Source organism: Chrysochloris asiatica, unplaced genomic scaffold (genome assembly GCF_000296735.1).
Source record: "Chrysochloris asiatica unplaced genomic scaffold, ChrAsi1.0 scaffold00059, whole genome shotgun sequence".
Classification (NCBI taxonomy): Eukaryota; Metazoa; Chordata; class Mammalia; order Afrosoricida; family Chrysochloridae; genus Chrysochloris; species Chrysochloris asiatica.
Window position 1 is genome coordinate 3,043,634 of NW_006408577.1, and position 15,802 is coordinate 3,059,435.

The following is a 15,802-nucleotide window of genomic DNA, read 5'->3' on the forward strand; positions in this document are numbered from 1 at the left end:
GACAAACCCCTGAGGTTCTGTGCGCGCGATGGGGCGGGGTTAGACCACGCAGCTTCGCATTCAGGCCTGATTCCCAGTTAAAAGCGAAGACCTGTTCCCTTCCTACCTCCACTCGGGCAAAGCCCGGGAGACAAGACCTGTCTCGCTCTCTGCTGGCTGGGAGGCCCCGGCCGGACAAGCGCCTAGAGAAGCCGAGGTCCCCCAGCGCCCTCTACAGCTGCACTTTGGGGGAGACGAAGCCCGGTTCTGTGGCTCCGCACCACGTCCAGAACCCCACCCAGTGACTGTGCCCCGGGACCGCGCGAGCACCCGCACCTCTGGACCGCAGAAACGGGGCGTGGGGCTTGAGGGCGCGCGGCTTCCCAAGCTAGTCCTTTTCGCTCCGCCCGCAAAGACCGGTTTCCCCTCCCTCGGTCTGTCCGTCCCACCCTTCTTTCCTCCCGCCCGCGGGCTGCGGACACGCTGCGCCTCTTCTCTTGGGGCGCTCTCCGTCTGCAGAGCGTCGCATCCCGAGCAACACTGAGGCAGTGACCGTTTGGTGTTGAATGTACCCCTCGGAGTGCGCATGGCTGAGAAAGTGAAGCGCGGTGTCGGCCCCAGAGCGTCCGCCATCCAGGAGGTGGTGATGCTGCTGCTGTGCTTGGGGATCCCGATGGGGAACTCTTACAACGTGGACACCGAGAGCGCTCTGCTCTACAGGGGACCTCCCGGCACCCTGTTCGGCTACTCGGTGGTGCTGCACAGCCATGGGACCAACAGATGGTGAGTGGAGTCCGACTTCGGCTCACTCAGCATCTTAGTGCTGCTTGTGAATCGCGCCCTTAGGGATTTCCTGCCTTGCTTCAAACTTTCTTCACGGAGGCTAGTTGGGGAAGCTACGCGCCCTTGGTAGCATCAGCGAGACCAAGCCCGGGAAACTAACTTATCTTGGGTGACTGAGCTCAGGGTGCGTTCTGGCTCAAAGTTGTAAATTAGGAGTATCCCGTTGGGTAGTGGACGGCAGAGGAGGAGGTGGGGGGCTGCACCTAGTTGAGACTGGGAGATCCCGCAGACAGCACAGCTCACGTCTGTGCACACGTGGTCGTTTCTTACTTTAGGCTTGTGGTGGGGGCGCCCACTGACAAGTGGCTCGCCAACGCCTCAGTGATCAATCCTGGAGCGATTTACAGATGCAAGATTGGAAACAACCCAAACCAGACGTGTGAACAGCTCCAATTGGGTGAGTCGGATCCAGGACTCGGACTGAATAACACCCCATTCCCTTTGGGAATAGAGCAAGTTCTGGAAAAACTCGTGCCGTCAGTTTTAGTTCCAAGCACATGGCTTTCACTCTTAACTCCACATTTTATGAAAGTGTTCTAACAGTATTTTTCTCTTTGTTACAATGATTTCCAAAATCATGTAAAAGAAAGTTTCTTAGGATATCATCTCTTTTCCTTTCCTCTCTTTCCTCTTGTGTGAAACACATTGTAGAGTCTTTCAGAAGGCTAAGAACAGGATCCAGCTAAGCCAAGACTTAGGAATTTTATTTTCATCCTTGACCTATTAACATCATTAAAGAATGGACTAAGGGGCAGATCAGAAATAGTCTTTGGATTTGATCCCATATCCTGTCATTTAACCCATGGGTTTTTAAAGCAGAAAATAAAATAGTTTTATTTTGAACATGAAATGTAAAATACGATCACAAGGAAAAATTGCCATCTCCAATGTTAGTATAATCAAAATGGAGCTTAATGTATAGTTACTGGCTTTTCCCCAAACTGTCATGTTAAATAGATCTCCCACTTAGAGTAATTTCTTTCATGTCTCCTCTTTGGTCCCTAATGGGGGAGGGGAAGGGAAATTTGTTTCACACACACAAACACAAGGGGGAAGAAAGGGGAACTAACATTAATTTAATACATACCTATTTTGTTCCAAACACAGCTATGTATGAGGGACTTTCAAAAGTTTGTGGAAAAATGGAATGAAAAGGTAATAACAATTTTCCATGAACTTTTAGAAGCCTGTTGGTATATGTATTGCTTAATTAATTTCCCTGGAAGTAACTCTAGGTCATGGTTGTCTTTATTCTTTTACATATGAGGTACTGTGTGGCTCAGAGGGTTACTACTCAGCAGTAGTAGTTAGTAGGTGGGACCTAAACCAAAGTAAGGTCAATTTGGGTCCAAAGTACAAACTATTTTCTTTCAAATATATGTCTTCATGCAAAGGACATTAAACCAATATGTTGTCTTCTGAGCTTAAAGGTTATTATTGATATTTTTCATATTTATGTTTCATAGAGAATTGAGGTTAGCTAGTTATTCCATTTTTAATCTTTTGTCTGCCCTTTGCTTTTTTTCAAACAGAGAAGCTGGTTCATTTCACTAGGATGAACTCAAATATAGTATGTACAAATTAGAACTTTTATTTTTAATTTAAAGGGCACCCATAAAAGTCTAGAGTTGTCTAATACATGTAGATTAAGCCCCACCCAGTCTCTCATTGGAGTCCTCGTGTGGCACTGTGGGCTACTGCATCAGACTGCAAAGTTCTTTGAACTGCAAGGTTTGTGGTTCAGTCTCACCAGCTGCTCCCTGGAAACCCTATACAGGGTCACTCGACAGCACTTAACAACAACAGTCTCATTAAACACCTCCCACTCCCCAAAAGGAATCCTGGTATAGTACTATAGGATAAGCACTGGACTGTTAGGTTCAAACCCATCAGTACCTCCTCTGAAACCCTATACAGGGTTGGAACTGATACGACAGAGCTTAACAACAAGAACAACAAACACCAAAAGTGAGGCTAGGAATATACAATGTATTTACAGACCTATGCATCATCTTTTAAAGTATAATTTAAAGCATTGTAGTATAAAGAATAGCATACAAGATCATCTTCCAGAGGATATTGACAAGGTTTCAGGAGGAGGGAAAATTTATTTCTTTTGTCCTTTAATTTTTTTCCTCATCCATGACATTATATAATCATTGGTGTCTAGAAGCTACTTAAATATAAATTATATATTTAATAAATATATAAATAAATATATTTCTAGATGCTTGCGTTAACCTGGAGATGACCATGTCAAAATATTATACAAATTCTAAGGTAATAATGACATTTATATAAAAACCTAAATTATTTCAGCAAGTAGAAAGACATTAGTTAACTACAGAAATATCTTCAGAGAAACGTGCACATGGTAGATGTGTATAAGGATGTATTAAGTGAAGATTAATCATATGGATGGATGAATAAAGGTAACCTGAAAGTTTGATTGTCATCAACCCAATTGGTACAATGAATACATTTTAATATGAAAATTAATTAAAATTTATAAGCCAATGTGATATTATTAACTTTCAAGTATTTGTTGTTGTTAAGTGTCATTGATCGGTCTGACTCATAGCAACCCTGTATAGGTTTCCAAGGAACTGCTAGTAGGTTTGAACTGCAATAAAAAAAAATACATAATCACTGAAAAAAAAGCAGACACCATTTTTAGTCAATAAACTGGTCACAAATGGACAGTGACTTTTTTGGATAGTTGCAGAAGAGTTGAATGACATTATTTCTCATGCAACATTTTAAGCAATATAACTTTTCTCCCTTATACAGTGGGGCTTCAGAAAATTCATGGAGAAAAATACAATGAAAAGACAATGGAATTTTTCCACAAACTTTTTGAAGCCCTTGTGTGCCTGTATTCAGAAGAAATTTTTAAGTCGTAACTTAGAACTGTAAAATATGTGATAGAGACTGAAATCTAGATGGGGAACACTGAAAACAGTAAAACCTGTAACCAGAGACATTTAAGGATTTTACTCAGGTTTTTTAACTAGGTATTATTCTTCATATTGGACATATTGTCAGGAGGGAACAATCGCTGGAGAAGGATGTCATGCTGGGTAAGATGGAGGGTCAGAGAAAAAGAGGAAGACCCCAGCAAGATGGATCAGCCAGGTGGTATCATTGAGGGCATCAAGTGTGGCGGTGGTAGTGAGGTTGGCCTAGGATCAGACATTGTTCGTTCTGCTGTGCATGGGGTCACTATGAGTTGGTTCCGATTCGATGGCACCTGACAACAACAACATTATTCTTCATGAAGAAGTTCGAACAAGAAACACACACACACATACGCAATCTTCTGTGTAAGATGGTTTTAGCACTTCTGTCTCAGCTGTGGGTGATTGCAATGTAAGAAAAATGCTTAGCCCAGTAACTGACACATAATATTTTGAAAATATTACTGTATTTCTTCTTTTCTCTATATTCTGTATATGTCTGTACAGATGTATCTTGTTTTATTGTATTTCACTTTGTTGTAGTTTGCAGATGATGTTTGTTTGTTTACATATTGAAGGTTCTGGACAACCCTGTGTTAAGCATGTCTATTTGATACTATTTTTCCTACATGTGTTCACTTCGTGTTTCTGTGTCACATTTTGACAATTCTCACAGTATTTTAAACTTTTTTAATAGTGCTCTTGCACACTTAATAGACTACAGAATAGAATAAACGTAACTTTGATATACTCTGGGAAACTAAAAAATTCACACGACTGTCTTTATTGCAATATTTGCTTTATTGTTGTAGTCTGGGACCACACCCAAATTATCTCTGTAGTGAGTCTGTATCTGTATGTTATCTGTAATTTGCAGCTTGAGATTGATAAGTAGAGAGAGACATTAATTAATAGGAGTTCTGGTGTGGTGCTGTTGTATAAACACTGAACTGCTAACCAAAAAATTGGCGGTTCAAACTCAACAGCTGCTCCTCAGAAACCCTAAATAAGTCAGAACTGACTTGGCGGCACTTTTAGCAACAGAAATAAACTAAGCCAAATTTAACCAAAGGTTAAATTTATAAATTGAAAGGTAAAAACTGAAGTGAAACATAATTTTTTTATTAGCCCAGCAGAAAATGTTACAACTAAAGAGTGAGCCATGACTGCCATGCCAGTAAGGGGTGCCCTTCATCTGGGGATAGTTTAGCTTGCTGTCAAGAAACTGAAGGCGCAGCCTTCTCAAAAAGTTTCCCCCATCTGCCATGGAATTCAAAATACTCTTCACTTGGCCTAGCCTTTAATGTCAGTGTAGAATTTCGAATGATTCAGACATACTACTCTCCTCTAAAGAGGAGGTGGTTGCTGTCCTTTCCTCTGTGGAATACAGTTGTTGCATATCATGCTATATTTATAATATACCACGCCCACAATCAGAAGTGAACAGTAAAAGTCAATTTATCTACAGTACTCAAGACATGGGCGCTGGGAGTAAGATAAGCTTTTTAGTAAAATGGATTGGCTGCCAAAGTGACAATGAGAGGTGCTTGCATAGCACCAAAAGGTACTTTTCTTTCTGGATGCTTGAGAGGTGTCCCTTCTTTCACTTCCTTGCCCATCTTTACATTTGGTTGTTATTTCCCTCTTTGATCCAAAGGAAGGCAGTCTTCCCAACAGGAGGGTCTGAACCTGAGGACTTCATATCTGAGGAGGCCATGGTGATCTCCATATAATCCATTTGCTTATCCCCTCCGGTTTTCTGCATTCGAATTGAGACTTGTTCAAATAAAACTTCCTTCACAAATACTTCCTAAATGGCATCAGAAATAGTGCTTCTGTTAAGATAGCTATTCCTAGTCTATCCATAGTTTACCAGTATTTAAGGAATCAGAACAGAAAATATTGTATGAATGATGGTAATATGCAAAATAGATTGTCTTTATATGATGATTCAAAAGACACTCCAGATTTTTCTGTTAATAACATCATACACAAACACATGCACACACACATACATTTATTCATATCTGGTTAATAGAGTCTAGAGATAAACTGTCTAATACAGTAGCTCTAGCTGGGAGCCACTGGTAGCTCTTAAGCATTGAAATGTGATTAATTTGCAATGAGTTGCAATGCAAATACATAGTTGATTTCAAAGACTTTGTATTAAAAAAGTGGTTAATTTGCAATGAGTTGCAATGTAAATAAAGACTTCATTTTAAAAACTGTAAAAAATTTTAAATATCACATTAATTTTGAAACCATTTATTATGTGTTGAAATTATAATAATTTGGCTCAAATAAACTTATTAAAATTAATTTCACTTATTTATTTTTAGTTTTTTAATATGACCACTAGAAAAATTAAAACATTTGTATGTGGCTTAAATTAAATTTCTTTTGGACAACCCAACCCTAGAGTAACAAGTCCCCTGAATAAAGTGACACAAACTTTTAGCAGGTGCTTTCCTAATTAGGTATAAATGGGTAGGACTTTCATTTTTCTTTTTCAAAGTAACTGTTTTGTAGTTTCTAGACTTTTCTAGCCCCTGTTTGTGATTCTTTCTCTAAATGGAAAGAACAATGGCCCATTGCAAGTTAATCTTCATTCTTCCCCTTTGAATTTCTTTCTGAAAATTCTATTACCATCTCCAGCTTTCTGGTTTATATTACATAATCTATTTGGGAGAGTTTAAGTTAATTAGCACTGTATCATTAAACTAATGACTCCATTACCCTCACTTCTTCTTGATTCTCAGGAGTTATTAGCTTAATATTAAAAGGCAAACATCTCACTGTTGAAACTTCAAATATATTCTTGTTAGCTTTCCTTTTCTTTTTCATTTGCAATGGACTATAACTTGTAGTTTATAAAACTAAGATTGATATTGATTGTGCATTTTGAGAAAAAAAATCACTGAACATAGGCTGTTATGCTAGTTAAGCAGAAAATAAAGACAAAAAGCTTCATTAACAAATTATCAGGTTCCCTGATTTTCAGCCATTTCCCAAATTAGTTTTCTAACCATAATGTTTTCAGGGGCTAAACATCCGGAGTCATCTGTCTCTTCTTTTCCTAGTCTGTCTTACATTGGAAGCTCCCCTGAACCCTGTCCATCATGATGACCCTGATTTTATTTTAAAATATAGGTGGTATAACTTTCAGCATCACAGCAACACACAAGCCACCACAGTATGACAAACTGAGATAGGAGTGGTGGACAGTAGTAGTAGGAAAGGAGAAAAACATAGAAATTCCACAGATGTTTAGAAGAAAGTTTCAACAGGACTGGTTGCCATCGAGTCAGTACTGACCCATAGCGACCTTATGAACAGCAGAATGAAACACTGCCCGATCCTGGGACAACCTCACTACTGTTGCCACACTTAAGTCCATCGATGCTGCCACTTGGCCAATCCATCTCTTTGGGGGTCTTCCTCTTGTTCTCTGATCCTCCACCTTACCAAACATGATATGTTTCTCCAGTGACTGTTCTCTCCTGACAATATGTCCAAAGTATGAGAGATGAAGTTTGGCCATCTTGGCCTCCAAGAAGCACTCTGGCTGCACTTGGTTCTATTGGTTCTTTTGGCAGCCCATGGCATTTTCAATATTCTCCTCCAACACCGTAACTCAAAAGCATCAATTCTTCTGTGGTCTTCCTTATTCACTGTCCATCTTTCACATTCTTATGAGATTATTTGAAAATACCATGGTTTGGGTCAGGCACACCTTAGTCTTCAAGCTGACATCTTTGCTCTTCAACACTTTAAAAAGTCTTGTGCAGCAGATTTGCCTAATAGTAATTATTTAATAAGACAGATGAAGGAGAAAATTTCCAAGATGTCAGTCAAGGTTCTGATGGAACTACTGGGTGACATGCACTGAGAAAGAGAAAAATTAACAGGTTTTTTTTTTTGTTTTTTTTTTTTGTAAAAGTGATGAGTTTAATTGGCTTGCAGTTCTTGTAAGATAAAGAGTAAAAGTCTGGTTATCAGTTGGATGTATGTGATCTAATGGCAGGAAAGAGTTCTGTATGGCAAGTCAGAGTTGAGGGAAATATTTGTTGTTGTTAGGTGCCGTCGAGTTGGTACCAACTCATAGCGACCTTATGCACAGCAGAACAAAACACTGCCCGATCCTGGGCCAACCTCACTATTGTTGCCATGCTTCAGTCCATCGATGCTGCCACTTGGCCAATCCATCTCATTGGGGGGGTCTCTATTTTTCTCTGACCCTCCACCTTACCAAACATGATATCATTCTGCAGCAACTGGTCCCTCCTGACAATATGTCTGAAGTATGAGAGACGAAGTTTGGCCATCTTGGCCTCCAAGAAGCACTCTGGCTACACTTCTGCCAACACGGAACTTTTGGTTCTTTTGGCAGCCCATGACACTGTAAATATTCTCCTCCAACACCATAAATCAAATGCATCAATTCTTCTATGGTCTTCCTTATTTACTGTCCAGCTTTCGCATGCATATGAGGTTATTGAAAGTACCATGGCTTGGGTCAGGCAATAAAGATATGATAAAAATAACCATAGAAGCCTGGTGCTTAACAGTTAAGCACTCAGTTACTAACTAAAAGGTTAGTAGTCCAAGCCTACCCAGTGTGTCTGCAGGATAAAGACCTGGTGATGTGCTTTCATAAAGATTACACTCAAGAACACACTATGGGGCATGCTATTCATCATATAATCCAGCTTCTTGCATCATTGGCTCAGTATACAAATTGAATTGTTGTGTGTCATCAACTTGGTTCTGACTCATAACAAACTTTCATAGGGTTTCTGGGAGTGGGTAGAGGGTTTGAAGTACTGACTTATGCTTTAGTAATCCAGTTCTTATTCTGCAGTACCACACCAGGGTTTACAAATTGAATAAGTATGGTGTAAGGATATAATGCTCATGCACACCTTTCTTGATTTTAAACCATTCAGTAGCCTTTGTTCTAGTCTAACGATTGCCTTGATCTATGTACAGATTCCTCATGAGCACAATGAAATGTTCTGGGGATCTTATTCTTTTCAATGTTATCCATAATTTGTTATTATCTAGACACTTGATTACCTTTGCATAGTTAGTAAAGCACAAGTAAACATTTTTCTAGTATTCTCTACTTTCAGCCAAGAACCATCTGACATCAGCAATAACATCCCTCTTTTCGTGTCCTCTTTTGAATTTCTGGCAGCTCCTGTCAATGTATTGCTACAACTGATTTTTTAACTTGATTATCTTCAGTTAAATTTTACTTGTGTGTGGTATTATTGATTTTGTTTAATGATTTCTGTATTCAGTTTGGTCACCGTTCTTTGACATGATCTCTTGTAATTATTCAGTAAGACTACCGTCTTTCAAATTTCTTGGCACAGATAAGTGAGTGTCTCCAAAGTTGCATCAGTTTATTAAAAGATTTCAGTTTGTATTCCATCAATTCCTAGGGCCTTGTTTTTTTACCAGTCTCTTCATTGCAGTATGAGTTTCTTCCTTCAACACTGTCGGCTCTTGATCTTATGCTACCTGCTGAAATGGTCATTATTAAGTGCTGTCAACTTGATTCCAGCAACCCCTTATAGGCTTTCCAGGGAGTGATTGGTGGATTAGAACTACTGACCTTGGTGCTAGCAGTCCAAGGTTTATTCTGCATTGCCACACTAGTGGTGATGGTGGTGGTGGTGTGCCATGGAGTTGGTTCTGACTCATAGTGACTCTGCATAGGGTTTCCGAGGCTGTAAATCTTAATGGGAGCAGAAAGCCTTGTCTTTCTCCCATGGAACAGCTGGCAGTTTCAGAATGCTGACCTTGAATTTAGCAGCCAGACTCTTATCTAAATTCATGGTGATATTTTGGCTCTCATGGACTTGTTTTAATTTTCTTCAGTTTCATCCTGAACTTGCTATAAGCAATTGATGGTCTGCTCTAGGCCATGTTTGAGCTGAAGATATTAAGTCAATGATAACTGACTTAACAACACCCAACTACTAAAGCCATGGAGACGAATGAGTTTAATCTGAGGACTTTCTTTAGTGACTAGATCAGTTGGGTGAAGGAAAGACCTCTGATGATTCTTACAACTTGAGAGCTGGTTATAATTGTATTTCTGAACCCTAGCTGCAAGTTAGATTCCCTTGCAGAGCTTTAAGAATACCTGTTCTGGTGACTCCATTGCAAACTAATGAAATCACTTGGAAGAGATCTAGGTAGAGCATTAAGATTGTCCAAAGGTCCCTAGATGACTCCAGTAATCATAAGGTTGAGAACCACCATTATGAGAACCAAGAATAAGAAGGTGAAGCTAGAGAAATACAAACAATATCTAGCTTCTGTGACTTAAAGAAGTCAAAGGATGAGAGTGTTTTGAGGAAAATGAGAAGTTAAGAGCTTCAAAAGACATCAGAGAAAAATGCAAGGATTCTTTAGATTTAGAGAGTAGCAGTTCATGCTTATAAATCTTGGTAAAACCAATTTCAAGGGTGAAGTCAGATTGCAGACAGTAAAGAAGAAATGAAGGTCAAGGAAACATTGATAGCAAGTGTTTATAGCTCTATTGTTTCTTCCTTCATTTGTTCAATAAATTTTGTCAATTATTTATATTATGGACTTTGAATAAAAAGTTGAGGAAAACAAGGTTGAAGCCTTCAAGAAACTGTAGAAGAAAGAAGAGGCAGTTAAACAGAGAGCTCATCATGAGACAGTGCAAAAAGTGTGACAAATGGAACACACACAGGGGAAAGAAGAATTCTGTCTAGATGAAGGTTAGAGGAGCCAGTGTTGACTGGTTTTGATGCGGGTAGTAAAAGCTCAATAAAGATGAAATGAGTTGGTACATTTCTCAGATTTTGGTTGGGGTCCTTTAGGATTTATTGCACATTCCAGCATATTTCCAACAGGGTCCAGGCCAGCCTTGGGTTCCAGAGACTCCACCTATTCACACCAGTCAACTCATATAAGAACAGCAACTTCTGAGATGGGGAAATTGAAACTAAGCATCTGTAAACACAAGGATTTTTAATTATAAAAGTAACTAGAAAACAATGTGGTGGTTCCTCAAAACACAGAAAGTAGAACTACCATATGACCCAGCAGTTCCATTTGAAAATACATGCTCTCTGAAAAGTAGAGGCTTAAAAACAGACCTGTATACCAGTGTTTGTTGCAGCAATAGTCACAATAGCCTATAGGTATAAACAACCTAAATGTCCATCAATGGATGAATGGATAAACAATACATTGTATATACATACAATGGAATACTACACAGCCAGTAGGAGAAATGAAGTCTTGATACATGCTACAGTATGGATGAAACTTGAAGACAGTATAAGGAGTGAAGTAAGCTATCACAAAATGATAAATATAATATGACATCACTTATATAAAAGATAAGAAAAGTTAAATATATAAAGACAAAAAAATATACTTTTGTCTCTATATATGGTTACCTGAGGCAGGCAGAATGGAAAAAAGGGGGTTAACAGTGATAACAAAAATCACATTGGTTAAGGGTAGGACTACACAGATAATTATTGACATTGCTGTCAATAAATTGTGCACCTGTAACAAGTTGAATGGCCAAAAGTTGTGTGATAGGCATATTTACAACAATGACAAGAAAGACTAGCTACTGAGCCTGCTTATGTATAACCAAATACTTCATGGGATTTAGTTCCTTGGTTTGGAGGATTAAGGTCATGGTTTCATGGGAAATCTCAGTTATTTGTCCTAATATGTTTAGAGTTTCTGTTCTACCTCCTAGTTCATTGTGTAGTGCCTGGGGTCTTAAAAAGTTTCAGTGGACATCTAAGTCACAGCAATTGGTTTCTATTCATCTGGAACAACAGAGGAAGAAGGAAAGTGAGGAATAGGGGGATATGGAATGTGTGGCTAATTGCCTCCACAAACAACTGCCTCATTTGAGAAGGTGGATGGTGTCTGCCTACTATTGCTTAAACAAAGATTCCATAGAAGAAGTCTGATTAAAAGGGTGGAAATTTAGAACAGAATTTCAAATTCCCATGGACTCTAGAATTTCTGGAGTGGTGGAGGGTGGATGAATCCTTTAAACTATTGCTTTAAAGTGATTGATATGTAACCCTTAAATAAAAAATCTACCCAGAAGTCTTCTTAGGGCATAATAATAATTTAGCTTAGTGAGTAGAAGAGGTCTGAGAATTATACTCCTAAAGACCTATCTGTATGAGATCAAAATAACAATAGCAACTCAATAGATTAGATAGGAACCTGTGTGGTCAGTGAGTATATTAATGAGTGAGGAATAATTCAGAAAAGGTTGGGATTAGTTGCACAACTTGAAAATGGTGATCCATGTCATTCAATTTTATGTGTTTAATTGGTGTGTGTTCTGCTGTGTATGTTCTCAACAAAATTAATAAAATTTAAAGGAAAATAAAAAAGAGTAGCTGAAAGTGAACATGCCTTGAACAGGACTAGGCTTAGAAAGTCAGCATTTTCTTCCAACACCCTCAGTTTATTCCCAAGAATTAAAAAACAAAGCTGGAGACTCTTTATCATATAAATGATAATAAATACGATCATTCACAATGAATATGCTCTGAAATAGGAGATTGTAGGTTCCTTCAATGAGAATTCTTCTGAGACGTCTATTTGATATGTCCTTTACAAATCCTGCCATCTGTAGAAGACTTTTGTAATTGTGACCCTCAGTTTGTGAAAACCTTTTGAAATTGACCTCACCCTCAATAACATTTTTTGTCTTCTTATGAAAGATGTCTAGTATTCATTAGAACATCGTCATTTTGTCTACACAGCGTGCTGTTTATAACATCATCTTCTCTCCTTTAAACTTGGGGCAGTGAAAAATCCACAGATGTCTATAGCTTCTCATCTTGCCTAACTCTGTATTGCTACAAGATAATGTGATGGATTCCCTAGGTGAAGTTGAAGACTGATTTTTATTTCTTTCACATATTTTTAAAACTTAAGTCTTTCTTACCACTTCCAATTCTATTTTTTTTTTTACATTTTTTTCTACCCTGTGATTTTTCGAGCTAATCACAGAATTTCAATGCTGACCATCTAGCATGCTGAAGTTTCTCTGAATTTCATTTCTGTTTACATTTTTGAGTTGTTTTTGTTTCAAAGATTCTCAAAACAGTGTCATATATTAGTGATAGTTTTTCTAATGCACTTTTAAATCTAAGAGATTTCTTGAAAACTATAAAAGTTTCAAATGTTTAGAACTAATGAGACAATGGAGTCCTTCTGTGGTGCTGTAGGATAAGCACTGGACTGCTAACTAGAAGATCGGTGGTTCAAAATTACTAATCATCCCTTAGAAACCCTGCACAGAGTTGCTATGGGTCAGAACTGACTCTACGGCACTTAGCAGCAACTATGTCAGCATGACAATATTATAGTTGTTGTTGCTCCATGCCATCTAGCCTATTGTGACTCATAGATGGAGTATAACTGCCCTCTTAGGGTTCCCATGGATATCAATCTTTATGGACACAGACTGCCAAATTTTTCTCATGTGTAATTATTGTTGTTAAGTGCTGTTGAGTCAGTTCTGCCTCATAACGACCCTGTATAGGGTTTCTGAGGAGCAGCTGGTGGGTTTGAACTACTGACCTTGTAGTTCATAATTCAGTGCTGATCCTACAGTGCTATACGAGGAGCTGGTAGTTTCAAACAGCCAAACTGTTGATTAACTGTCAAGTGCTTAAACACTGCACCAATGGGGCTCCTTACCAATATTTTAGTAGTCAGACTAGAATACAAGTAAAGGTAGCATATGTGCATTTAGGGTCAGCACTGGACTGCGCACAACAAGGTTTGCAGTTCAAACCTACCAGTTGCTCCTCGGAAACCCTATGTAGGATCACTATGAGTCAGAACCTACTCAACTGCGTTTAACAACAACAGTATGTTGGAATTGTGGTGTGGCACTGAGGGCTAATGCACTGGACTGCAAAGTCAGTTTGAACCACAAGGTCAGCGGTTCAAGCTTACCAGACACTCCTTGGAAACCGTATACAGGGTCTCACTTGAATGTCACTTAGCAACAACAACATACTGGTGTGCTTGAACCGCTGACGTTGAGGTTGAAACTGACTTTGCAGTATAGCACATTAACCCACAGAACCATACCAGGACTCCATAGTATTATTAATAATATTGAGATTTGGATACTTTTCCTTCTTAACAGGGAAAAGAATCAATAACAAAAAATTGTAAGGTAGTATGGAGTGATATTAACCATGTATTTGAGTCCTTCCTTCCCCACTTTTTAGCAGTGTGATCTTGAATAAGATACTTATTGATAATGATGTTACCAATCTCTCTGCTTCAGTTTCCATACTTGTAAAATGGTGATGATATTGGTAATAATAATGCTTATCTCATAGGTATATGATAAAAATTGAGTTCGTGTATGTATTTACATGCATAAAATACATACCTGGTCTATGTTGTTGTTGTTGTCGTCAGGTGCCATCAAGTCAGAACCGACTCATAGCGACCCCATGCACAGCAGAACGAAACAATGTCCAATCTTGAGCCAACCTCACTACCGCTGCCACACTTGAGTCCATCAATGATGCCACCTGGCTGATCCGTCTCGTTGGGGGTCTTCCTCTTTTTCTCTGACCCTCCACCTTACCCAGCATGACATCCTTCTCCAATGATTGTTTCCTCCGGACAATATGTCCAAAGTAGGAGAGACGAAGCTTAGCCATCCAGGCCTCCAAGGAGCACTCTGGCTGCACTTCTTCCAAAACAGATCTATTGGTTCTTTTGGCAGTCCATGGCACTTTCAGTATTCTCTTCCAACACCACAACTCAAAGTCATCAATTCTTCTACGATCTTCCTTATTCACTGTCCAGCTTTCGCATCCATATGAGGCTATTGAAAACACAATGGCCTGGGTCAGGCGCACCTTAGTCCTCAAGCTGACATCTCTGTTCTTCAATACTTTAAAAAGTTCCTGTGCAGCAGATTTGCCCAGTGCAATACGTCGTCTGATCTCTTGATTGCTGCTTCCGCAAGTGTTGATAGTTGATCCAAGAAAAATTAAGTCCTTGACAACTTCAACCTTTTCTCCATTGATAAGAATGTTGTTTATTGGTCTAGTGGTGAGGATTTTTGTTTTCTTGACATTGAGATGTAATCCATATCGAAGACTGTGCTCTTTGATCTTCATAAGTAAATGTTTCAAGTCCTCTTCACTTTCAGCAATCAAGGTTGTATCATCTGCATATCGCAGGTTGTTAATGAGTCTTCCTCCAATCCTGATGCCACGTTTTTCTTCATAGAACCCAGCTTCTCGTATTATTTGCTCAGCATACAGGTTGAACAAGTATGGTGAAAGAATACAACCCTGTCTCACACCTTTCCCAATTTTAAAACATTCAGTGTTCCCATGTTCTGTTCGAACAACTGCTTCTTGGTCTAGGTACAGATTTCTTAGAAGTACAATTAAGTGTTCTGGAATACCTGGTATATAGTAAATATATACTGTGCCTGGCATATAGTAAATATTTCTTATTATTAGGAAAATTGGAAATTGTCAAAAAGGAAATGGAACACATAAACATCGATATCTTAGGCATTACTGAGCTGATATTGATTACTATTGGAAATTTTGAATCTGACAACCACATGTAGTATGGTACTGAGTGCTAATGCGCTGGACTGCAAAGTCAGTTTAAACCGCAAGGTCAGCGGTTCCAGCTTACCAGACAGTCCTTGGAATGCTGGGAACGTCAAATTGAAGAGGAATGGTGTTGCATTTATCGTCAAAAAGAACATATCCAGATCAGTCATCAGGTACAATGCTATCTGTGATAGAATAACATCCCTCGCCTACAGGGAAGCCCAATTAATACCACTATTATTCAAATGTATGCACCAACCACTAAAGCCAGTGAGTATGAAATAGAATTCTACCAACTTCTTCAATCTGAAATTGATCAAACTGGCAATCAAGATGTATTGATCATTATCCGGAGACAAGTCTGAAAATGTTCAAGATTTA

The 15,802-nt window shown here is 39.0% G+C and overlaps 1 protein-coding gene across 1 annotated transcript in view; it reads left to right on the plus strand.

Moving 5' to 3' along the window:
- The first annotated feature begins 333 nt into the window (after positions 1 to 333).
- ITGA4 (integrin, alpha 4 (antigen CD49D, alpha 4 subunit of VLA-4 receptor)) overlaps positions 334 to 15,802 on the plus strand; it is a 111,814-nt gene continuing 96,345 nt past the window's right edge. Inside the window, exons 1-2 of the mRNA XM_006864009.1 lie at positions 334 to 762; positions 1,098 to 1,219. Coding sequence (XP_006864071.1) covers positions 566 to 762; positions 1,098 to 1,219 — 319 coding nt within the window. The 5' untranslated portion in view covers positions 334 to 565. The remainder of the gene's footprint in view (positions 763 to 1,097; positions 1,220 to 15,802) is intronic.